We start from the raw sequence: 23,862 nt of genomic DNA, 5'->3' as shown, positions 1-23,862 counted from the left end.
TATTCAGCAGTGCACCGTTATGTGAGAATATGCTGATCATGGTTGTGGTTTGCACGCCTAAGCTTAAAGCATTTCATGGGCCCATCTTTTAACATAAGATAAATAATCTTGAACGGTCATGCCATATGAGTTTTCAGGTGTGTTAGTGTGTATATGGATTTCTGAGGATTATTAACTGAATGACAACGGGAGGTTGCTTTAAATTGAAAATAGATGTTTGTGTGAATGTTTTTTAATTACAACAGCGACTGTGGACAGGGACAGACATCGGCTGTTCAGGTCCTGTCAAAAAAGTAGCGCAGTAGGGGGCCCCTGCTGAACGTGGGCTCTGGGGCGGTCGCACCCTCTGCCCCCACGGTCGCTCTCTATGGCAGGTTCACACTTACATGTTTTCACACAAATTAAATAGAGATCATTTTTTGATCCATTGGATTTATTCAGTAAATACTATTAAACAAAGCAGACTGACTCAAAATACAAAGGAAACAGGTCATTAACAATTATTTACAAGGAAAGGTTTCGCTCTACAAGAACTATAACTACACCAGGACATAAAATGTAATGTATACAAGTTTATATTATTCAATTTATTTTGAATAAACATCCTTAAATATTTCAGTGGTTTAATTTTGTGACTAAGCTCTAGCAGGAGAGGTAAAAAGCATCAAACTGGATATTATATGTCTGGTGCATCAAAGGGCAAGAAGCCAAAAAGCACAAGCTGTGATGTATTAAAATAAAATCCACTACAATGTCTCAACGATTCATACGCCAACCACATATTCATACATTTCTCTTCTCTTTCTCTAGTTATAATATCAGACAACTATTAAAAACACACAAAAACAAGTATACGCAATATTACTGAAGTACACCGGGTTGAAAACTCAGAGCTCTGCTCTGCAATTCCTACAAAGAAAGTTTGGATGTACGCACCATCATCAAGAGACTGACAACAAGATGCCCATCTGGAGGATTTCAAGTACAGTCACAGAGTTAAAGGCAGCAAACAGGGTGCCAGACCTTGTGTCAGGTTTACCCTATGATTTGTTTTTGTTTTCTATCCTCAGTCGAGCTTCCTAACATGGGGTCTTTTAAGCTGGGGTACGTGAGGGAGGGAGTTTGGCTGCGAAGGAGCCCATGGTGTTTAGTGCTGCATGGATGCGGAAGTGAAGCCTTGACTCCATGTTGTAGTCTTTGTAGTTTGTCCTACAAACAAAACACTTTTTAGCTCCAAGTGATATATTCCAGTATGGATGTTATTTGAATTACTGCATTTTTTTTGGCTCTGGTAGAAATTAGAACCATCCCATGACTGTGTATGTGCTGAAAATACTTACATTGCATTTTCGATCACAGTGATGGCCGTTGAGATGTCACCCTTCTGCTTGTGTAACAGGCCCAGCTCATACATGGTAAAGGGCACCAGGTAGTTGTCATGCTTGATATCATTTTCACTGCAAAAAAAATTAGAGGGTTACTTCAGTTGATAAAATAGAAAACTAAATAAAAGCGAATATCTTTCAGCTATTTCAGAGGAAACATTTACATGAAAAAGTTTTTGTGAATGAAGTATTTTATCAGAACAAATGATCAGATTACTGGGCCACAAGAAATGTCTTAATTTAACCACATGATGAATAGGGAGTCATTGCTTTGAGATGATAACATTTAAGAAATAATAGAACACTCTCCTGTGAGTTAGATTACTGTTACAGAATCACACTTCACCACTTGAAAGCTGGCTTTAAATGCACTATTCCATAAAAACACATGTTCAATTACACCATGTCTAAGTACATTTCTGATGCCAACCTCATGATTTGACTAATCATACACAGAAGAAAACTCCAAAGCTGTATTTTGTGCAGTGGTGAAAAGATCACAATACCTGGAAATTACATGATTGAAGCAGAGCTCAGCCTGGACCAGGCGCCCTAGTTGTCTCAGACACAGACCCTTTAGCAGCTGAACAACACACTGGTCATCCAGGTGATACTCTGATGGGTCTGCAAATGGAAGACAGACACTCTAAGTTTCACAGTGGCAAAACAACAAATTGGTGGGTGTTTTTTTTTTATCTTAAGTTTATCTCACTTTGATCTTTTCTGAGCTCCTCCTCTGCTTTCTCTAGTGTGCTCAAAACGCTTTCAGTGAGCTCAGGTCTTTTGCCAACTACTGTGAAACCATTCCACACATACATCATTTCCTGTAGAAAACACAAACTGTTTGAAAAAAAGGAGTACAGACTTGATAAAAAAAAATACTCATACTGAACTTTTCCTCACCAGAGCAGGGACAACCAGTTTCGCGGGGCAAGAAGAAGAGTATCGCTGAGCCTTCTTTGCTGCAAACTTCTCAGTTGGAATAGATTTACCAGCAATCCTCAGCCTGAGACCATCCACCTGCCTATAAACCACAAATTCCATAGATATTGTATGGTAAATAAAATGCTGATCAAAATGCAGATTTCACACAAAATTGCTAGTTCTCTTAAACCCACCTGAATAATTCAACCACATTTTCTCCAACCTTCTTCACTTCCTCCTCTGGTAGCATGCTCAAGATGGAAGCTTTCTGGAAGACGTAAACAGCCTGCAAAAAAATCAGCATGTCAGAAGAGGTGGAAAAAAAAAATACTCATACATTTTTACAGCATGGCAAAGGGAGAAAAGGTACAGTAAATTACCTGTGACCACTTGCTCTCTTTGCAGAGCAGGTCAGCATATCGATACGCCTCCAACCAATTTTGCTCAAAGGAGTAGGCCCACATCAGCTCCCAGTAACACAGGTGGTGAATCTGGCGCCACTCTTCTTGTGCTGCGATACATGCCAGGAACTTCTCCTGGGCCTGCAGGGAAACAGACACATGTCAGGTGTCTGTGACTAGAACAATAAGCTAAGATCACCGTTTAAATGATGAAGTTACAGTAGAGAATCTGCTGTACTCACAAATGTGAAGTTCCCCTTGAGCAAAGCGATTCTTGCAGTATAGAAGAGAATAAGAGCTCCCTATGGACAAGGTAAAATTGAATAAATTCAAAATGTCGACACAAAGTTCAACATAGCAGCAGCTGCAACATTTCTTTTGTAACTGCTCACATTTGGGAACTTTTGAGTGTATGGCGCCAGCAGAGCTTCAGCTTCACCCAGGTTTCCTTCACCAGTGCCTGAGGGAGGAATGTGAGTGATGAGAATGTGGATTTTGGCAGCTAAAACTTTGTTTTGTTTTGTTTTCTTAAAAGGGGAATTTGTGAGGATTTTCAAGAGGAAATGTAGTGTTCTCACCCAGAATGACTGTAATGTAGAGGTGATACATCAGCAGAGTCAGGGCACTGAGGATGGAGCGCAGGCTGTGGCTTCCTGCTCCTTGTCTCAGCTCAGACAAACCCAATTCCTGAGGAGAAATTAAATATTTAATTTGACTTTAAAGTCTTGATTATAAAATTATACTGATTATATCACAAGTTAAACATAATGTGAAATACATAGGCTCTATTTTTAAAGCACCTACCCGGTCTCCTGAAAAGCCCAAAAACTCCATCAGTCTGAGGACTCTGGACGGGAGCAGAGACAGCATCTGAAGATAAAAAAAAGATAGTTGATAATAGTTAATGATACAATACCAGCAAAAGATGTGGCATTAATCCATAAATTGATCCCTACATGATGACTGCAATGCTTTCCTATTGCTCTTACCAAGTTAAATGATCCAATGCCCATGCTGACGCCACCTCTGAAGTGAACAAGTGTGCTTGTCTGTTTTTCCATGTCTTTAGAGATAATTGACAAGTTCTGGCAGTCCCTAAAAGAAGATACAACATATCACTCAATTTGTGTACCTTAATTAGATTTTTTTTTAATGTGTCACACACAAGCCCCTTCTTCACATTCTTACTTGAAAATCTGGTAACTGTTTCGGATTCTCATCCCTCCTTTGATGAAGCCAATGATACTCTCATCCAGGAATGTGAGCGCAGCTTTCTGCAGCAGAACTTCAGCATAGCAAAGCTCTGCATGCATTTCCACTGTTGAGAAGACATAAGAATCATATGTTGGCTTGATGACAATTTTTTCACAAAATTAAGTCATATGATCCATTTTGCATCCAGGGGTGCTGAAATAAATAATGCATAGTGACATTCTCTATGATGGTCCACACAAATCAGCACTTTCTTAAACTGTATGCAGCCCTAAGGTAAGAGGATTTATGCATGTTATAATTCAGGAGAAAAAAACAAAGTCAGTGATATTTAACAGGACAGCTGATTGGAGTATCCTTTTAGTTAAAATTAGAGCCACAAAGAGGTCTTTTTATGTGCAGTTCTAACTGTGACCACGCTGGCATTTTGTGCTGTGACTCGTACTTAATCTGTGGCAGTTATCTAGATTCCGGTAAATTGTGGTCATCTCTGTCTAAATGGGTACATTGTTGATAAAACCGCCATACAAAATCATTTCATTTCCTTGTATGGCAACATTGTGATCATGTGATATCTTATCAAGTGATTACATTCACTGGAGGTGTATCATGTGAAGATAGCAGACCTCTGCACTCACCCTCTGTCAGGTTGTCAGCTGGTTGTCTGTACCAGAAGCTCGTCAGAGTCTCCACTATTCCAGTTTTCTTTCTAAAGCTGATGTAAGAGACACATAGCATACAGATACATTTTATTAGAGACTTTCAGGATATTATTTTTACTCTTTATATAGTGGAAAACAATACAATAATATAAATGAAGTGTGTGGATCAATTTTTGAAATCAGTAATCCTTCAATTTTATGACATTTTGATGAAAGAGTTACTTTTTAAGTCAAACACAATGCACGTGCACAGATAAAAGGATGAGCACTCAGTGAAGAAACCCGCCCCCAATACACCCTTTACTGATAAATTGAGATGATCCCCACAGCCTGAGATAGATATGGGCAGGATTTATCAAGTGGTTACAAATTATATATATACTTTTGACATGTCTCCAGGGATTCTCTCAGTGACGTCATGGCAGCATCCATATCCTTCGGTTCAAAGGTCATGCCTGCCTGCATCACCAAGATGCTGCTGTAGCCCATTGCGTGGTACATGCTCTGACTCTTCCTGAGAGAGACAAATGCAAAAAAAAAAAAATGCGGATTCCAAGTATGCAATTCAAGAAATGGTTCCAATAGCAAGAAATTAAGGAACAATCAGCAGCTGTACACAGCATTGCAAAGTGAGATTGACCAAGTGTCAAGATTGACTTACCAGGGTTTTAAGAGGGCCAACGCATCAGCAAACCTGTTGTCCAGAAATAGATCAAGGGCAGCATTGCATTCCTTCAGTGAGGCCTCTAGATCCATTTTAGTTGACCTGCAGAACAGATCTGCAATTTAATTAAGGCTGCTACATACTTACACACACAAAAATCACAAACACACACCTGACGTGAGGTCATGCAGAAGTCTCTTAGAAGCCAAAGTTTCAGACTTCTCTTATACTTTACTTTTCTACCTACACTTTGTTTTCAGTGTGTCTAACATTTATATGAATTGCATGTTCACAAGATTAGAGCTTTGAAAAAAGGGTATTTGTCATGCGCACAGTGTGATACTGAATAGGATCCATCAGTAAACTATATCTACTGACCTCTAGTGTATGTTCAGTGCGTTACAATAAGCAGACAAGGTAATAATGATAGGATAGGTCAGAGGAATACACTGGTTTTTAATTTCAAAAGTTTGATAATGGCTCAGACACACGCCTATGTCCTTCTAAAATCTACAAAAATAAGGACTAAATGTATATGTACTATGTATGTACGTATATGTGCATATGGGTGCGTATATATGCGTATATATGTGTGTGTATATGCACGAATATTTGTGATTGTTTAAGTTTATGTACAGACTGCTAATGGCATACCAAGATGGGGGAGGGATTAGAATTGTATTTATATATTTACTTTTCTTAGTTTACTATCAATGTCATCATGACTAATAATTGATTATTGTTGTTACTATTATAATTATACTTTTACCAATACATTTATTTATTTATTATTATTATTATTATTATTATTATTTTACTATCTTTTAGGGTCCTTTACATTTTACATACTTTTTACTTTACTTTTTTTTTTTTTCTAGGTGTATATGATCCCGTCCTCTTTTATTACTACCCTATGTTCACTGCCATACGGTGCGTGGGGTGGGGGTGGAGGGGGGTCAATGAAGTGGCTGAACTATTATGCTATGTTTTGCAATGTCAAAGCCACTGTAAAAAAAAGAAAAAACAATAAAAAAAATTTCACAAAAAAAAATAAATAAGGACTCAGATTTATGTCACTTACGCTGTATCCTCATCCGGACGTTTCAAGTCCACCTGGAAAGATCAGGAGGGAAGGGCAATGTTATTTCAAGGCAGTTTTAAAGTTAGAACAGTTGGATTTCATCAATATGGGCATGGACAGTAGAAAAGGTAGTAACTTTGCACGTTAATGTCATCTTTATTTCTTTTCTTTTTTTTTGTTATTGAATATTTTCTAATGATACATTTACAAACACTACAGACATGTGCTCAAACATACGGAAGAGGATTAGGGCCACTGGAAAAAAAATTAAGGTCAAATTGTTTTTTAAATTATTATTCTGAGATTAAAGTCAGAATTCTGAGAATAGAGTCAGAATTCTGAGAATAAAGTCAGAGTTCTTAAATTTAAGTCAGAATTCTCAGATTAAATTCAGAATTCTGAGAATAAAGTCAGAATTCTGACTGTAATCTCAGACATCTGACTTTATTCTCAGAATTCTGACTTTAATCTAAGAATTCTGACTTTTTTCTCAGAATAATAATTTAAAAAAATATTTTGGACCTTAATTTTTTTTTTTTTTAGTGGCCCTAATCCTCCTCCGTACAAACAAGTATATATACACAATAATAAATAAAGGAGACAAGGAGAAAAATAAAAATTGAGTGGGACATATAACTCGTGTAATTTACTTATTTTTTTTAAACACATGAACTGCCCGGAGATGATGTCATGTTGCTTAACCAATAGTTGGCTAAGCAACTTTTCATTGGCGCATTTATAACAGGTCCTCACTACAGATGAGTGTTGCGTTACTCAAAATCGCAAAACATTGTTTTTGCATTTTTTTTAAATATAGAAAAAGTCATAAAGGATGTCGCAAAATCAGGATTTTTTTGCCCGCATTTTACAAATAAAATCCCACAAAATCCTGGAAGGACTGAACAGGCCAACAGCAGCAGCTCTCAGGTAAGCGAGGTGATGCAGTTTGGGGAAACAAATTAACAGCATACATGTACTTTATTTTGACTTATGCTACGCTTTTTATTTTGAATTAAGAGAAAAAAATGGCTTCAAATTTATTTATTTTTTTGAGTGAAAATACATGTTTGAACACCTGTAGAGAAGCTGCATGAAGTCACTTACCTGCTGTGGTGTGAGGCTGTTTTGCTCCATTTGACGGGATAATAAGTTAAGCAAGAAGTTTCTTTAGAAGAGAAAAGATGTGAAGTTTTGTAGCTCCTGTGGAGATAGCTTTCTCTGCACTTGAAGACTCAATGATGTTCTAACATTCCGCGAGTTTTATAAGGTAAGATTCCGGAAGTGGCTTCGATGTTCAGGTCCGGCCCACAGATTGGTAACAGCCTCTGTGGTAACAGCACATAATTGATGCCTACGCACGAATATGTAAAAATATTTCCCCCCTCAAGCGAAAGGTTCTGCACTTTGAGGGAGTAAAGATGTTACATATTTTAAAAAACAAACTCCCTTTTTGAAATTGATTAAAAAAAACAACAACGATGCAACAAATCAGTGAAACCAATTGAAAAGAGCACGTAGCTAATTTCTTGACTGGGTGTGTGTATAAATTGTTGTCTCTTTTTAAAACTTCTGCGAAATTTTCTTGTTAGAAATTCTAAAAGGAATATTTCATAATATTACAAGAAATACGAGGAGAACTCGTCGATGCTTAGAATGCAATTTCTGTGTGTCTGAGGTAGTTTCTCAGTTAAGCCCTGCTGCACTTCAATCATTTCACAATAGTAGCCTTTCTATTCCAGCTTTCCTTAAAGCGTTTGTAGTGCTTTGCATGCAACATTTTTTTCAGTAAAACCTCACACTTTTGATGATATTGCACTTTGATCCCATTGCTAATCTATCTGTTTACCACTATAAACTAATAACTCAAACCAGCAAAAACTTTTGAAATTATATGTATTGCATCAAACGAAAATGTATTTTAAATCAGTTCTTCCTCTCTGCCAAAATGTTTGGTAATTGTCATATTTTTATTTTATTTTTCTCTTGTCTGCATATATATTTCTGGTTTGCGTCATGTTTGTCACAAACTGTCAAATATTAATGCAATTTATTCTTGCAGCAAAAGAAAAGAAAGAAAACATTTTTCTTCTGTGCTTGTGATTGTGTGCGTGTGACCATCACCATCCCTCTTAGAACTCTGGCCTATCTTTTATTGACAGCTAATATCATGTTCTGTAAAAGAGGGCATGAACACCTCGGTGGACCCTAAAAAAAAAAAAAAAAAGAATACACAAAGATATACAAAAGGACAGGGAAAGAGAAGGAGAGAGAGACCTAAGACACTTAGATGGAGAGGGACCATCTCACCATGATGCCAAAAACACAGTGCGGTGATACTAATGATTAAGCAACCCTTAGTGTCCATGTGTGTGTTTATTTTAATTTTCAATAGACTAAAAAAAAAGATTAAAAAAACACACCCAATCTCTCTCCTCAGTCCCTTAGCTAATTTAAAGCATTTATTCAAATAATGAAGAATGTTGGGTTTGGCTCAAGATGATGGGAAATTACATGCTTTTATCCTTACATGATGCCTCAAATTAACCTGGGACTACTGAGGGAATGACGGTGTGGAAATCAATGGAGAGAGGTTTAGTGTCAAAGCCCAGGACTTCCAATCTGTTAAGTATGCTACAGGAATTTAGTATGTCAAAATTCATGCATTTCTCATGTCAAAAATACCAGGATGTCCTACGTGTAGGTGCATTTCCACTATGCAAGCTTGCATGCCTGTTTTAGTAGTTCTGATGCATAATCCTCTGTGTCTAACCAACATGCAAGACATCAGTGGGAAGATTTCAAACTGATACTTTTTCCATTTAATACAAAAGTAAAATAATGATTATAATAATAATAATAATAATAATAATAATAATAATAATAATTATTATTATTATTATTATTATTATTATTATTATTATTATTATTATTATTCCTGTAGCATACTTAACAGATTGGAAGTCCTGGGCTTTGACACTAAACCTCTCTCCATTGATTTCCACACCGTCATTCCCTCAGTAGTCCCAGGTTAATTTGAGGCATCATGTAAGAATAAAAGCATGTAATTTCCCATCATCTTGAGCCAAACCCAACATTCTTCATTATTTGAATAAATGCTTTAAATTAGCTAAGGGACTGAGGAGAGAGATTGGGTGTGTGAACATGTGAGGCAGGAGTTTTTCAGGGACCTTTATTACTGGGCAAAAACTTCCTCTTTTGGAATATGAATTAAATTTCATGTCAAGTTGAGACCAACTGAGTCCTGTAGCATTGAGCTTGTAAAGTTCAGGACTGATTTTAGACAGTAAATGCTGTATTGAGTCATTTTCAACCCATGAAATGCTGATTTTTAGAAATTTGGTATGAAATGTCAATATTGAATTCAGCTTTGATATGTTTCATCACAGTCTGGTTAACATTTCATTAAAACTGAGTCACGTGTAACATTCAATAATGGAAAAATGGAAAAAGACAGTTTGGCTGCAATATTCTGCAATATTTTGATTATTTGTTCATTTCTTTTAATGAAATGATTGATAATCTAGGATGGTTTTGACCAGCACTTCTGTGAAGCCTACAGTCCATAGATAAGAATAGAGTAGTCAAGTATAGTGCCTCAAAACTGTAGTTATGTCTGGAGGTGGGAAGCAGAAGTGAAAAGCATCACCATCACTAATTATCAATACACCAATGGGCTTCTAAGGTCAGTTCCCTCAAGCTAATTCAAATCAAGCTGGTAAGTGCAAAACTTCACCGTGACAGCACAAGGGGAGTTTAGAGTTTCTTCATTTTATCATTTCTGTTTAGTTTTTATTTTATTTTTTTATTTTTATTTCTCCAGCTTCACTTCTTCTTTTTTTCTTGTTAGAAATAAAAAGATTGACAACACAGAGAAGATCTGAAGAGGCCAGGGAGCCTTAGTTTAAAAAAGTCTGCACTCTGTTAGTTCAGGTCTTCAAGTAACACGTGATCTGGCTACAGCTGTTACTCCCAGAGATGTTATTAGCCATAAAGGATTGAGCTCTCTTTCACTATTTCCTATGCACGTTAAGTTACATAAGTACACAGAGAGAGTAGATCAAACATAACTGGTCGCATGTGAAATTTTAATGTTTGAAGTGTTTGCTGTATGTTTTTGTTGATTGTTACTTTTCTGTTTTTTGTTTTTATCTCTGTAAAGCACTTTGAATTGCTCTATGTATGAATGGTGCTTTATGAATAAACTTGTCTTGTCTTGCCTTGCCTTGCCTTGCCTTGCCTAGTCCAATTCACATTTATTGATTAGTGAACATGATTGTCCATTTCACATTCACATTTATTGATTAGTGAACATGATTGTCCATTTCACATTCACATTTATTGATTAGTGAACATGATTGTCCATTTCACATTTGTTGATTAGTGAACATGATTGAGAAAACTTCCCATAACTTCCCTGAAATTGCTTGGACATAAGATGGTAATTATTTTAAACCAGCTTGAAGGCAAAACTTTGTGCCTGTTAAAGTAAGAAGGTAGCCGAAACAAGAGTTTTTTTTGTCTGGTTGTTTTTATCTGGTTTTACAACATAAGAGACAGTTTTGTTATAATAATAATAATAATAATTATTATTATAATAATAATAATAATAATAATAATAATAATAATAATAATAATAATAATAATAACAATAATATAGTACTAGCAGTAGTAGTAGTAGTAGTAGTAGTAGTATGATAGTAGGAGGATTAATAGTGTTACATTTTGTAATTTATTTGAAGATAACAGTGATATAATTTGTGCAATGTGGTTTTGTATACATATTATGTAAATACATTGAACTGTAATTGCTTGTTTTTTTTCCCTGGTTCAGCACAGTTAATAAAATGATGAGGAAAAAAGACTGAAGACATGTCGAAGAACAATTTCAATGTTTTTTTCTCTCATCTTCTTTGACTCAACTAACAGTCATAAAACTACATTACCCATGTTCCACTGCGCGCAACGTTGTTTCAAGGAAACATGGCGGCGACCGAGCAGCCTAAAGAGCCGAGCACTAACATCCCAGACTACGAATACTCAGATGTTAACACTAAACCGTTTCATATCGGCTCTTTCAGAGACGAGTGGCTGAAGAGACTGAAGCCGAGTGACTTCTCCTTTCAGCAGGAGGACGAGGAGACGTTTGACGCTAACTTTACCAGAGAGATGGGGGTCGATGCAGAGACCATGGCTGAACTCAAATCCATCTGCAGGTACATAGACTGACGTCGTTTGAACGTTTAGTGTAGCCAAGCTGTCAGTGTGGATATTTACAAACAGCAAACAGGAGCTGTGTCACAGTACAATGCCTCTACATACCGCCTTGACTGTCATATTACAGAAGTGCACTGAAAAGAAGGATTAAGGAGACAGTAAGGACACAACAAGACAGTAAGGAGACAGTAAGGAAACAAGTCAGTAAGGACACAACAAGACAGTAAGGACACAACAAGAAAGTAAGGAGACAACAAGACAGTAAGGACAAAACAAGACAGTAAGGACACAACAAGACAGTGGACACAACAAGACAGTAAGGAGACAATAAGGAAACAACAAGACAGTAAGGACACAATAAGACAGTAAGGACACAACAAGACAGTAAGGAGACGCTAAGGACACAGCAAGACAGTAAGGAGACGCTAAGGACACAACAAGACAGTAAGGAGACTAAGGACACAACAAGACAGTAAGGAGACAGTAAGGACACAACAAGACAGTAAGTAGACACTAAGGACACAACAAGACAGTAAGGACACAACAAGACAGTAAGGAGACACTAAGGACACAACAAGACAGTAAGGAGACAGTAAGGACACAACAAGACAGTAAGGACACATCAAGACAGGAAGGAGACAGTAAGGACACAACAAGACAGTAATGACACAAGACAAGAAGGAGACAGTAAGGACACAACAAGACAGTAAGGAGACACTAAGTACACAACAAGACAGTAAGGAGACAGTAAGGACACAACAAGACAGTAAGGACACATCAAGACAGGAAGGAGACAGTAAGGACACAACAAGACAGTAATGACACAAGACAAGAAGGAGACAGTAAGGACACAACAAGACAGTAATGACACAAGACAAGAAGGAGACAGTAAGGACACAACAAGACAGTAAGGAGACAGTAAGGACACAACAAGACAGTAAGGACACAACAAGACAGTAAGGGCAATAAATATGTAAACCTAAACACAAATCCAAAAATTCTAAATAAAAATATAAATACTATCTGAACAAAGAAAGGTATAGAAGTACTTTTAAAGAGATGAAATAAGTCAAATTAGCCTAAGCCAGCGTGCACATGTAGTAGATGCATATAATAATAAGATATGTTATGGAATAATTTACAATATTGCACATGGTTATGAGGTATTGTACATGTATGTGAGATATCACAGGAGTCTTTAGTGGTTTACAGTGTGATTGTTCATGAGGGATACGGCCTGAGAGAAGAAGCTGCTCCGGTGCTGGGATGTTCTGGTGCTCTGAGCTCTGAAGCGCTGGCAGGAGAGCAGCAGGTCAAAGAGGTGGTGACCCTGGTGAGAGGGGTCTGTGACGATTTTCTCTGCCCTTTTCATCATCCTGGAGTAATAATACCTTTATTTGTATAGCACTTTTCAATACAAGTAACAAAGTGCTTCACAAAAATAATAAAAACACAATAAAAGCAGAGAAGCAATAAAAGCAAACAGACAGTAAAAGTATAGATAAAACGTTAAAGATTAAAATAAATTCACAAAATAAAAGCTTTAAATTAAAAGTGTGTCTTGAGTAGTGAAACAAAATGAGGGACTGATTCTGCAAGTCTGATTTCCTCTGGCAAGCCGTTCCACAGTCAGGGGGCTTTGACAGCACAGGCCCTGTCCCCTTTAGTTTGTAGTCTTGACAAGCAAGCAGAGCCCTGCCAGAGGATCTCAAACGGCGTTCTGGTTTATGGGGGGATAAGAGCTCAGAGATGTATCGAGGGGCGAGTCCATGTTGTGCTTTAAAAGTGATTAAAAGTATCTTAAAATCGATCCTAAAAACATCAGGGAGCCAGTGTAGGGATGCTAAAATTGGGGTGATGTGGGAAAATCTTTTAGCTCCAGCTTCTGCGTTTTGTACTGTCTGAAGTCAGTTAATTGATTTTTGTTTGAGACAGGAGTATAGTGAGTTGCAGTAGTCAAGGCGGGAGAAAATAAAAGCGTGAATGAGTTTTTCTAAGTTTTGGGTGAAATAATGGACTTTACCTTTGAAATGTTTCTGAGCTGATAAAAACAGGACTGGACAACTTTCTTGATCTGTGGCTCGAAACATTAGTCCTGGTCAGAAATTACTCCAAGATTCCTTGCTGATGTTTTGATGGGGATTGCTAAATTATCTAGGGTATGATGAGGGTTCGTTTTGCTGCTGGGCCAATTAGAATTAGAGTAGTACAGGTCCTGGAGGGAGGGCAGGGGGGGTGCCGATGATCCTCTCTGCAGTCCTGGCTGTCCGTTGTAGTCTCCTCATGTCTGATTTGGTAGCAGAACCGAATCAGAGAGTGAGGGAAGAGAACAGGACAGACGAAAAGATCGACACAAATATACTGCTTCGTTTGATCAACTTTAACTATCCATTCTAAATGAAAATTCATGAAAACACACGTACATACATACACAAAGTGGCTGCATTTAACCTCTATCCACCATCTACTTTTAAATGTATTGTTTAAGTATCACACAGTGGAAAAAATGTTGACTTTAACATAAGTCACACCTCTGACAAGGAACATAGACATTTTAGGTTAAGAATTTTGGGTGACACCTGGGGTGGACAATCAGATTTCAAGTCAAGTCAACTTTATTTATATAGCAGATTTAAAAACAACAAGTGTTGTCCAAAGTGTTTTACAAGGTAAAAAGTAAAACATACATGAAGACAATAATAAACAACACAACATATCTGGATATTAATGTCCTCCTCACGAGGAGAAGGCCAAAGAGAAGAGATAGGTCTTCAACAAAGATTTAAGCAGCTGGTTTGTTGACCTCAGTGTTTGAGCTGGGTTGTGAACATGAAGGATGGTGCCAATCCATTTAGGGCCTTGTATGTTAAAAGTGCAATTCTAAAATCAATCCTGTGACTGACTGGGAGCCAGTGGAGAGCATGCAGCACGGGTGTGATGTGATCCCACTTTTTCCTGCCAGTCAGGAGGCGAGCAGCAGCATTTTGAGCGAGCTGCAGGCGCTGAATAGACGACACGTTTAAGCCCACATACAAAGAGTTACAATAATCAAGCCTAGAGGTAATAAAGGCATGTACCACTCTCTCTAAATCTTTGGGAGGGAGATAGGCTTTTACCTTAGCCTAAAGTCTCAGGTGGAAGAAGCTGGATTTTACAACAGAAGATGTTTGTTTTTTTTTTCCAAGGGGGGTATTGTGCCACCCCTGGCCAAACCTCTGGACATGCCCCTGTGCACTGCACGCATACATGATACACAATACCAGGCATTTTAAGAAATGTTCAAGTGGATAAAATAATAACATCAAACCATTACAACCAAAATATAGAACTATACAGTGTAAACCCAGCATAAACGTTGCCTCATTTGAAATGCATGCAGCTAGTTTAATGATTGATAGTCACTGCCTGATGCAAATATGTACAGCACTGTTAAATGTTGTCCTGTTGTGTGTCTGCATGTGTCTTCTTTAACATGTCCTCATTGCTGCTTCCTGATTTTCTTGCTCTGTGTATTTTATGTCCATGGACACTTTCTCAAAGACTGTCATATCATGTCCTTCTGTAGCTTTTAGTCATTCTTAATCGTATGGTGCTATTTGTACTTTTATTTTCTTCTGTTTTTGTTTGTTTGTTTGTTTGTGTTTTGGTTTCTCCTCTACCTTCTTATTCTGATCTTATTTTACTCTATTTTCTCTTTGTTTTAATCTTGATCTTTTCAGGGAGCCTTTTTAACATCTGTCAAGGGACTACGGATGTAAACTAGCCTTTTGGCTAACTCTGGCATATTTACAGAAGTGTAACTTAATATGCATGGTCCTTTTAAATAATAAATAAAATAATAATAAATAAACATACTGCTTAAACATATGCAAGTGGACAGTTAGAATAATTAAAAATATATGAATGACAAGTTATCAAGAAAATAATGTGCAATATGGATTTAACGACTGTTCTGCTCCTCTCACTATGATTCTAATACAAGGTTTATGCATCTTATATGGATTTACTGTTAATCGTAGTGTAAATAGCAGACTCCTCGTCAAATGAACAGGACACATTTTAAATATTTTTCCATCAATTTACATGACATCATATTTCTCTTTCTTCCTCTTTCAGTCTTGAATCACTGCGTTGCCATCCTGAGGATCAACAGCCTGATACAGCTCTTGTACCTGAAGATCCAACGCTGAACACACTGATGTATAACTTAAAAAAAAATCAGATATCATATCTCACATTGTGTCTTGAATTAAATGTATAACAAAGTCCAATTCAATGCTCTGTGATCTTTCTTTAACAGTCAAAGAAAAAAGAGGCAAGATTACAGAGCTTCTCTAAAAACAGGCAAGAACAGACATGACCTGTACGCAGATGAAATGGTGGGTCCCCTGTAGTACTGCTAAAACACCAGAAATAAGCAACCATTCAAGTATCTCTGTATCAAGCTTGGTTTGTCTGTGTCATTTCCAGGAGCGTGTTGCTATCGGAAGAAAACTAGAAACAGCGACTGACATGATCGCTGAAGGAGATCTCATTCTAACCATTAATGTCTACTACCCGGCTGTTACTGATAAAGTGAGTTCTCTTCCTCCTTAAGGGTGCCAGAAACCTTCCAAATGTGACAAATTTTTTCCAGCATGGATTTAAATCTAACACTTTCTTCCTCTCCCCCCATTAGTATCGGAACGTCCGACCCCACATGACTCTGCTGATGACCAGCTCGCACAGCCTGGCAGAGCTCAAGGATGCCATCTGCTGTGTCAGCGACTTGCAAGTGTGCGGAGAGTTCAGCAACACGCCGGACATTGTTCCAGACTTCATCAGTAAAGTAAGCTCCCATAGTGTTCAGCTGGAAACACAAGCATGCATCCAACCACTTTTGTAAGATCAGATTGTGGCATTATTTTTTTTACAGAAAACCAAAGTATTAAACCAAGATGTGATATTTGGATGTTTTCTGTTTCAGGATCATTTCAAGTCAGCATTCTTTTTCTTTGAAGGCGTTTTCTACAATGACATGCGATTCCCTGAGTGCCAGGACATCAGCATGTAAGTCTTCCTGACCAATTGATCCTGTTTGCTTAAAAAAGATCCTCTACTGAAGGTTCAGCTAGGTGTTGATTAGTTTAACTAAACTTAAAGGCCCGCCTCTTTACCTTCCACTAGCTTAACAGAAGTTAGGTTGAGTTCAGCATTTCCAATATGGCTCACGCCGACGATTCGCTTCAAAACAGTGCTTCAGAAACATATGGGTGACGTCATGGATACTATGCCTATTAACTATACTGTCTATGGTTAAAACAAATTTATTTGGGGCGCTGGTGGCCTAGCCGTCTACGCGTCCCACGTACAGATGCCACAGTCCTCGTCGCAGGGGTCGCCAGTTCGATTCCCGGCCGGTCAACCATTTCCTGCATGTCTTCCCCCACTCTCTACTCCCCACATTTCCTGTCTCTCTTCAGCTGTCGTATACAATAAAAGCAAAAAGGCCAAAAATATAACTTAAAAAAAAAAAACTCATTTATTTTTATGTGAACACAGACATCTAAATAGAAGTTAAGTAAAACATTTTTTGAATTTGATGATTTTAGATTTTCTTTTTTAATATATTTTTGGGCTTTTTTGCCTTTATTTGATAGGATAGCTGAAGAGAGACAGGAAATGTGGGGAGCAGAGAGAAGGGGATGACATGCAGCAAATGGTCGCAACCGAGAGTTGAACCGGCGACCTCTGCAATGAGGACTGTTAGCCTCTGCACGTCAGGCGCTTAGACCACTGGGCCACCAAAATAGAAACTTTATTATTAAGTTGTCAAAGTTTGAGTTGCATCATGAGTACAGGAAATATATTTTCAGAAATGTGAATGCACTGGAGAAGCCCTGATATCTGAACAACATTATACCATCAAATTCTGAGAAAAGTCTCCATGTAAAAAAATTGTGCTATTATTTTTCTGAATGTAAAAGTTTTTTTGTCAAGATTAACACCTCTGAGATGAGGCCCCATGATTTTAGATTTTATTTATGATTATTTTAACTTCCATGGTTAAAATGTCTACATTATTATTATTATTATTATTATTTATTTATTTTTATTATTATTATTATTATTACAATGACAGGCTTTTCTATGTGGCAGTATTTAACTCTTTACTTCATCGTCAGAGTGGAACAGTGGTAAAATGCTTATTGGGACACAACTGCAGAGTAAGAAAGTAAGTAAGAAGGTAGCGTTAAAATTCAATAAAGTTCAATAGTTTTCCAGTCGAATGAATTTCAGTATACTTCTTTTTAAAATAAGCATAGTGCTTATCTGTTATTTTATGTGGAACAATTTTCTATTTCTTCCTCCGAACCTACATGTTTGATTGAGACACAACTGTAATGAGTATGTAATTGAACTTTTTACCCCTTTTTATCCTCTCTAATTTTTTTATTCATGGTGTATACAGGTCAACCAGAGCATGTGAGAAGAACAAGACTTTCTTCTTGGTCTTCCATGTAGTGAAACGTTAATGTATGGGCCTTTTTCACAGCCAGTGTGCAATAAAAGAGCATGTGTAAGCTTGTAATTTAGGGCAGGCAGTGAATTCTGTGGATGCAGGCCTGCCAAGCAACCACAGTCACACCAAGAACACAGTTATGAACTCTGTGAGAGAATGCAAGTTCTCCCAATGTAGCCATGTAGAGGACGTTCAGCTTTGCATTTCTTGTCACAGTAAATTTCTTTTTTTGATTTTGAGCCTTTTTGCAGCTTCATTGTAAGAGGTTTGTATGAACTTCTAGACCTCGGACTATCACGGGGTCATGAAGACTCATTAGGTGCAGATAGGCGCACTTATGGAGAATCTTTTTATTGAATTTGAATTATTGAGTCCAGTCCTAAACCAAAATAGAGACGTCATTATTAAATTGCCAAAGTTTTAGATGCATCATTGAAAATATATATCCAGAAATGTAAATGCACTGGATTAGACCTAATATCTGAACAACAACATTATACCATCAAATTCAGAGAAAAGTCTCCATTAAAATAATAGTGCTATTATTTTTCTGAATGTAAAAGATTTTATCTCTATATTCAAACAAAAGATGTCATGACTAACACTTGTGCTCTTGTTTTTCTGAATTAATAATTCTCTTATATTCTGGTACCCCGGAGGCTGTTTTCAAGCCTTGATGATGGGCAATGAACCCTTGACTGCTAAGACTTCCTCGAACCAAGGGCTGTTGAGCAGGTCTTAAAGGCCTCAGGTTAAGCACAGAGCCCTGCATGAACTGAAGCTGTCATAATAATAATAATAATAATAATAATAATAATAATAATAATAATAATACATTTTATTTATATAGCACCTTTTAAAAACATGTTTACAAAGTGCTTTACAGAGTGCAAGACTTAGCGAGTGAAAACAAAAACAATAGAGTACATAACAAAGGTAAGGAGAGCTAAAATGAGTGAAGTAAAAACAATAACAAAAAACATGCAGAAATTAAAAAGTCAGTGATGAGTTAAGAAGTAAAAGCACATTTAAAAAAGTGTGTTTTTAAAAGAGATTTAAAAGAGGACAAGGATGTGGGTTGCCTGATCTCCTCCGGCAGGTCATTCCAGAGTGACGGGGACCTGACTGCAAAGGCCCGGTCGCCTCTGGTTTTTAACCTTGCCCTTGGGAGTTCCAAGAGGGACCTGTCGGAGGATCTCAGGCAGCAGTTGGAGACATACATCCTTAGACACTTTCTTAGGTACTCAGGGGCCAGTCCATTTATGGCTTTAAAAGTTAGTGTTAAAATCTTTAAATCAATTCTAAAACCCACAGGCAACCAGTGAAGGGAGGCTAAAATCGGGGGGATGTGTTCCCCTTTATTGGTGTGTGTGAGGAGTCTGGCCGTGGCGTTTTGTACTAACTGGGGTTTTGAAAGGTTGTTTTTGCTTAGGCAGGTGTAGAGTGAGTTGCAATAATCTAATCCGGAAGTGATGAATGCATTGATGACAATTTCTAGGTTATGGTGTGAAAGGAGGGGCCTGATCCGAGAGATTTTGCGTAGTTGGTAAAAACAAGACTGAACTGTGGTTTTGATATGTTGGTTGAAGTTAAGGTCTTTATCAAAGGTAATGCCAAGATTCTTGCAGTGGGGGGTGACAGGAGAACCAAGCTGAAGTGAGGAGAGAATCTGTGATGAGTGTGGACCTATGAGCATGATTTCAGATTTGTCTGTGTTGAGAAAGAATGAATCTTCTCATTGCTGGTTGCTTTTGTTGGTCACATAGAGGGATCAGTATTAATTTCAGTCTGTTTCATAATCAACTCCCTGCTTTAAGAGCTTATACTGCTTTCCCATAAAATCTGTTCTCAGAACTTTCTGATAATATTCTCGCCCATTTAGAAAAAACAGGAGCAGAATTATTATTTTATGAAAAACTTTCTCAGAATGATGAGATAATAATCTTTTTAATTAAGTAAACAGGGTTTCTCAGGTGAAACTCTTCCCCAATGACCTATCAGCATCTGGGCACTAAGCTCTATTGAAGGTGAGGATGATGCCATTTCCCATTAGCTTTCGGATCTGGCCTTGATCAGTACTGAACCACCATGGTTACTGTAAAAGACGAGGTTAAACATGAAGTTACCCCTCTAAACCTAAATCCTGCGTCATCATACAGGCTCTGTTAAGGACTTCTTCTTCAGTGGTCAATGATCAGAAGAAAACATGAATGGTTCTTTGAGAAAACTGTTATTTTTTAAAGCAAATATAAATTATTGATGGTGGTGTGAACAAAGACATCTTGGTTTGAGAGGAATTTTACTGACTCCTTGTGATCCCTGTTCAGGTCATCATCAGGATATCATTTACCAAAATTAAGCATGCTCCTAAGCAGACCAAAAATAGTGGTTAAAAGCTTTTACACAAACCCCCTCATAATCTGAAAAAGGTTTTCTAAGAAAGAGTCCTCTACAGTCTAATCGCCAATTAAAATGATCAATACAAGTGATGGTTCAGTGTGTCAGGAGAGAAATAATGATTCATCTTAAGAATGAAGCTGTAGAGGATACTTCAGGCTTCAGTTTGATGATAAAGTCTGATATGAAAGTAGATTTTTCAAATTAATTTTCTATGTGTTTATGATACAGGACTACTATTGAATGGGCAAAGACCCATAACTTCCCATCGTACAGCCAGGCCAAGATGGAGGACACTAGATTTGCAGATCTGAAAGTAAAAGTGGGCTTCCCGTACCTTTACTGTCATCAAGGAGACTGTGAGCATCTCGTCATCATCACAGACATCAGGTTAGTGACGTGACTGATCAGCAGCGGGTCAGTTCTGCTGTCCAGCATCTTCTCAAATAACACTCAATGTCTGACTTCAAGGTAAAATAAAGTAAAGAGTGCATTTCATAAATGCACCACTCTCTTGAATTACCTGACATTTTCAATTCAATTAATTACCTGTCCACTCTGACTTTGAACAGAGTGCAGTGTTTCCCCACACCGCCCAAATATAATTGCAGATTACAAATTTCTTTGTTTTTAGCCCCTTTAAAACCACCATCTGCAATCAATTAACACGACAATCTTTCATTGCCTTCTTCCCTCTGCATCAGATAACCTGTAGTGCCTGACACATGCTCTTCAACTGATCAGAGAGAGACAGAGAGAGAGAGGGAGGAGGTCCTTTAGTACACCCTTCCTGTTAATATATGCGCTATATGCACATTGTGTTATCTTTATACATTGTACTTCTGATGAATATTGTAATAAGATATAATAATAATAATAATAATAATAATAATAATAATAATAATAATAATAATAATAATAATAATAATAATAAAAATAATAGAGGGTGCCAGTTTGGTCTAAGTCATGCACCCAATATGCCCGAGGCTGTCGTCCTCAAGCAGGTGACCCAAGTTCCAGCAGGATTCTAAGCTGCGGTCCCTTTCCTGCATGCAACTCCCCACGCTTTGATTGATTAGGTTTATTTTGGTCTGCGTCAGCAACCAACACGTCCCTCCACAACATAGGAGCCATGTAAAAATTACAAATAAAAGCAAAAAACAAAAAAAATCGCTGAGGGATTCATCAAAAAAAATATATAGAGTCCAACATATACATACACACACATATCAATATGTACATGCATACGTACACATACACATGCATACATACATCATGCATAGATATAAACATATAAACAAACATACATATATCCACATCTATTTTGGCCAATTACATGCTGACCAAAAAAGGTGTAGGCTGAAGCCATGGCTTATCCTGCCCACCCTTTAACATAACTTACACTATATAGGCAACATTATGCAAGTAATTATGTTATTTTATAACAAAGCACTCTTCAAACGTTTCATTCAGAAACAAACTTACAAACAAAAAAGAAATCCCAAAACATTTCAATCTCAACAAGTGGCAGTTCAGAAATCTTAGTAAAACCTCATTTAAATTAAAGTTTATACTTCATCCTTATATTTATTGATCTGTTTGTTTTTAAGCATTTTTTTAAATACACAAAGGGAGTTACACATTTTTAATTCCTCATCACAACTGTTCCAAAAGTTTACCCCTATAACCGATACACACCTCTGTTTTATATTTGTCCTTGTCTTTGTTTTTTTTTTAAATATCTGTTCCTCTCAATTCATACCCGCTTTCTCTGATTTCAAACAACATTTGAACACAGTTAGGAAGTAAACAATGTTTTGATTTATACATTACCTGAGTTGTTTTGTGTTCCACTAAATCATAAAATTTAAGGGCCTTTAAACTAATAAATGACGCATTGGTAGGTTCAAGGTAGCTAGATTTTGTTATGATTCTTATACATCTTTTCTGTAACTTAAAGATGGAGTCGGTGTTTGTTTTATAAGTGTTACCCCATACTTCCACACAGTAGGACATGTATGGAACAATGAGAGAACAGTAAAGAGTGTACAATGACTTTTGATTCAAGAATTCCTTAGTTTTATACAGTATGGCAATGGTTTTTGACTTTTACTTTTGACATTATTTATTTGTGGCTTCCAATTAAGTTTGTGATCGATGATCACACCCAGAAATTTTTCATACACCCTTTCTATTTCTACATCACTTTCCCTGTTTCCTGCTCCATCCACTTTCCTATCCTCTCTGAATAAAGGCATGAAAAGCCCAAAAATATAACTTACAAAATAAATATATATTTACAAGATCAGACACTTACAGATGAGACAAAATTGTCAGAAGGCCGAGCGAGACACACCACTGTGTGTATGAAAAAGCTTAATTGTTAGTACGATGTATGTGTTTGTGTTTTTTGGGGGGGCTGAATAACAAAGGAGAGTAAGGTAAACAAATGTAAGTTATCTTAACACACTATTAATACGTTTGAGGGAAAAACTCCACAATGAATGTATACATCTATATTACTGACCTCATTAAAGAATTAGTAGATGACATAATGTAATGAAATAGGATCATTTTCAATACTTTGGTAGTTGGATTGAATATTTTAATTAGTTCTACAGGATCTTAAGTAAAGCCCCTCCTTGGGTGACAGCCTTGGACCGCTCTCACAAGACCGAGCGTTAGGTTTCATTACACTAGGAAATGCGTAATCGTAGTTCCGTTCATGAGCTGACTTTTTGTTAACGTACTGTAACCACTCATGAAAGCCTCTCCTAATATCAGAGATGTGAAACAAATCTGTGTTATGGTGACCACAGAGTACTAAGAAATGCCTCTGTATTCTCTCTCTGTATACTTTTTACAGACTGACGCATGCAAACGACTGCCTGGACAAGAAGCTGTATCCTCTTCTCACACATAAGCACAGGGTCGTCACTAAGAAGTGTGCTGTCTGCCACGTCTATATTGGAAGGTGTGTTGAAAAAAAAAATCCAATGGCTGTATAGTTCTGGCTGTTTGAAAGCATGAAATCAAGTTTTAAATTCTGTTTTTTTTTCAGATGGTTTACTACTAATGACAAGGTAGCTCCGAGTGACCCGTGCCTCTTCTGTGACAAGTGCTTCCGGATGTTGCACTACGACGCTCAGGGCAACAAGCTGGGAGATTTTCTGGCTTATCCCTATGTGGACCGTGGTGCATTCAACTAATGCTTCCTTTCGGGAAGTGCTCATAACATTGATTTAATGCTGTATAATACAGTGAAATGTTACATGTTTCAGAAAGAAATGCTTTGACATTTTGGAAATCTGTATTTTCTTTTAAAAAGAGAAACTGTTTTCGGACAAATGTGTGTGATTTAACAAAGTTTTTGTGTTAAAATAAAGTGAGTTACCAGAA

The 23,862-nt window shown here is 37.2% G+C and overlaps 2 protein-coding genes across 4 annotated transcripts; one reads left to right on the top strand and one right to left on the bottom strand.

The window, feature by feature from the left end:
• Positions 1–606: 606 nt before the first annotated feature.
• Positions 607–7,639, bottom strand: LOC117815906 (tetratricopeptide repeat protein 39B-like). The gene is made up of 18 exons (XM_034687923.1): positions 7,434–7,639; positions 6,330–6,361; positions 5,246–5,350; positions 4,967–5,098; positions 4,561–4,637; positions 3,899–4,028; positions 3,700–3,805; positions 3,515–3,580; positions 3,289–3,397; positions 3,103–3,170; positions 2,953–3,012; positions 2,690–2,851; positions 2,504–2,595; positions 2,289–2,409; positions 2,098–2,209; positions 1,892–2,009; positions 1,341–1,457; positions 607–1,209 (listed from the first exon to the last, which is right to left on the bottom strand). Exons 1-18 carry the CDS (start codon positions 7,461–7,463, stop codon positions 1,095–1,097), a joined length of 1,752 nt encoding a protein of 583 aa, XP_034543814.1. The 5' UTR covers positions 7,464–7,639; the 3' UTR covers positions 607–1,094.
• Positions 7,062–23,862, top strand: snapc3 (small nuclear RNA activating complex, polypeptide 3). Of its 3 annotated transcripts, none has more exons than XM_034687925.1 (10): positions 7,062–7,256; positions 11,429–11,563; positions 15,681–15,764; positions 15,865–15,943; positions 16,035–16,139; positions 16,243–16,392; positions 16,531–16,613; positions 20,695–20,853; positions 23,330–23,437; positions 23,525–23,862. In XM_034687925.1, the coding sequence occupies exons 1-10, from the start codon at positions 7,162–7,164 to the stop codon at positions 23,670–23,672; spliced, it is 1,146 nt and encodes a 381-aa protein (XP_034543816.1). In that variant the 5' UTR covers positions 7,062–7,161; the 3' UTR covers positions 23,673–23,862. The 3 variants fall into 3 exon arrangements, with proteins under 3 accessions (XP_034543816.1, XP_034543817.1, XP_034543815.1); XM_034687926.1 differs by lacking the exon at positions 7,062–7,256 and adding an exon at positions 7,474–7,596; XM_034687924.1 differs by lacking the exon at positions 7,062–7,256 and having other exon boundaries at positions 11,302–11,563.

The sequence above is a fragment of the Notolabrus celidotus genome, chromosome 7 (assembly GCF_009762535.1).
Source record: "Notolabrus celidotus isolate fNotCel1 chromosome 7, fNotCel1.pri, whole genome shotgun sequence".
NCBI lineage: Eukaryota > Metazoa > Chordata > Actinopteri > Labriformes > Labridae > Notolabrus > Notolabrus celidotus.
Note: the sequence above shows the minus strand (reverse complement) of the source record. Positions and strands in the feature narration are given on the sequence as shown.

Coding starts and splice junctions, on each gene's coding strand:
- LOC117815906 (XM_034687923.1), bottom strand. CDS start 7,463: ATGGAGCAAAACAGCCTCACACCACAGCAG. Junction 3,581..3,699: donor GCATTGGATCATTTAACTTG/GTAAGAGCAATA, acceptor TTTTATCTTCAG/ATGCTGTCTCTGCTCCCGTC. Junction 1,210..1,340: donor ACTGTGATCGAAAATGCAAT/GTAAGTATTTTC, acceptor TTTTGTTTGTAG/GACAAACTACAAAGACTACA.
- snapc3 (XM_034687924.1), top strand. CDS start 11,331: ATGGCGGCGACCGAGCAGCCTAAAGAGCCGAGCACTAACATCCCAGAC. Junction 16,393..16,530: donor TTCCAGACTTCATCAGTAAA/GTAAGCTCCCAT, acceptor TTTCTGTTTCAG/GATCATTTCAAGTCAGCATT. Junction 20,854..23,329: donor GTCATCATCACAGACATCAG/GTTAGTGACGTG, acceptor TACTTTTTACAG/ACTGACGCATGCAAACGACT.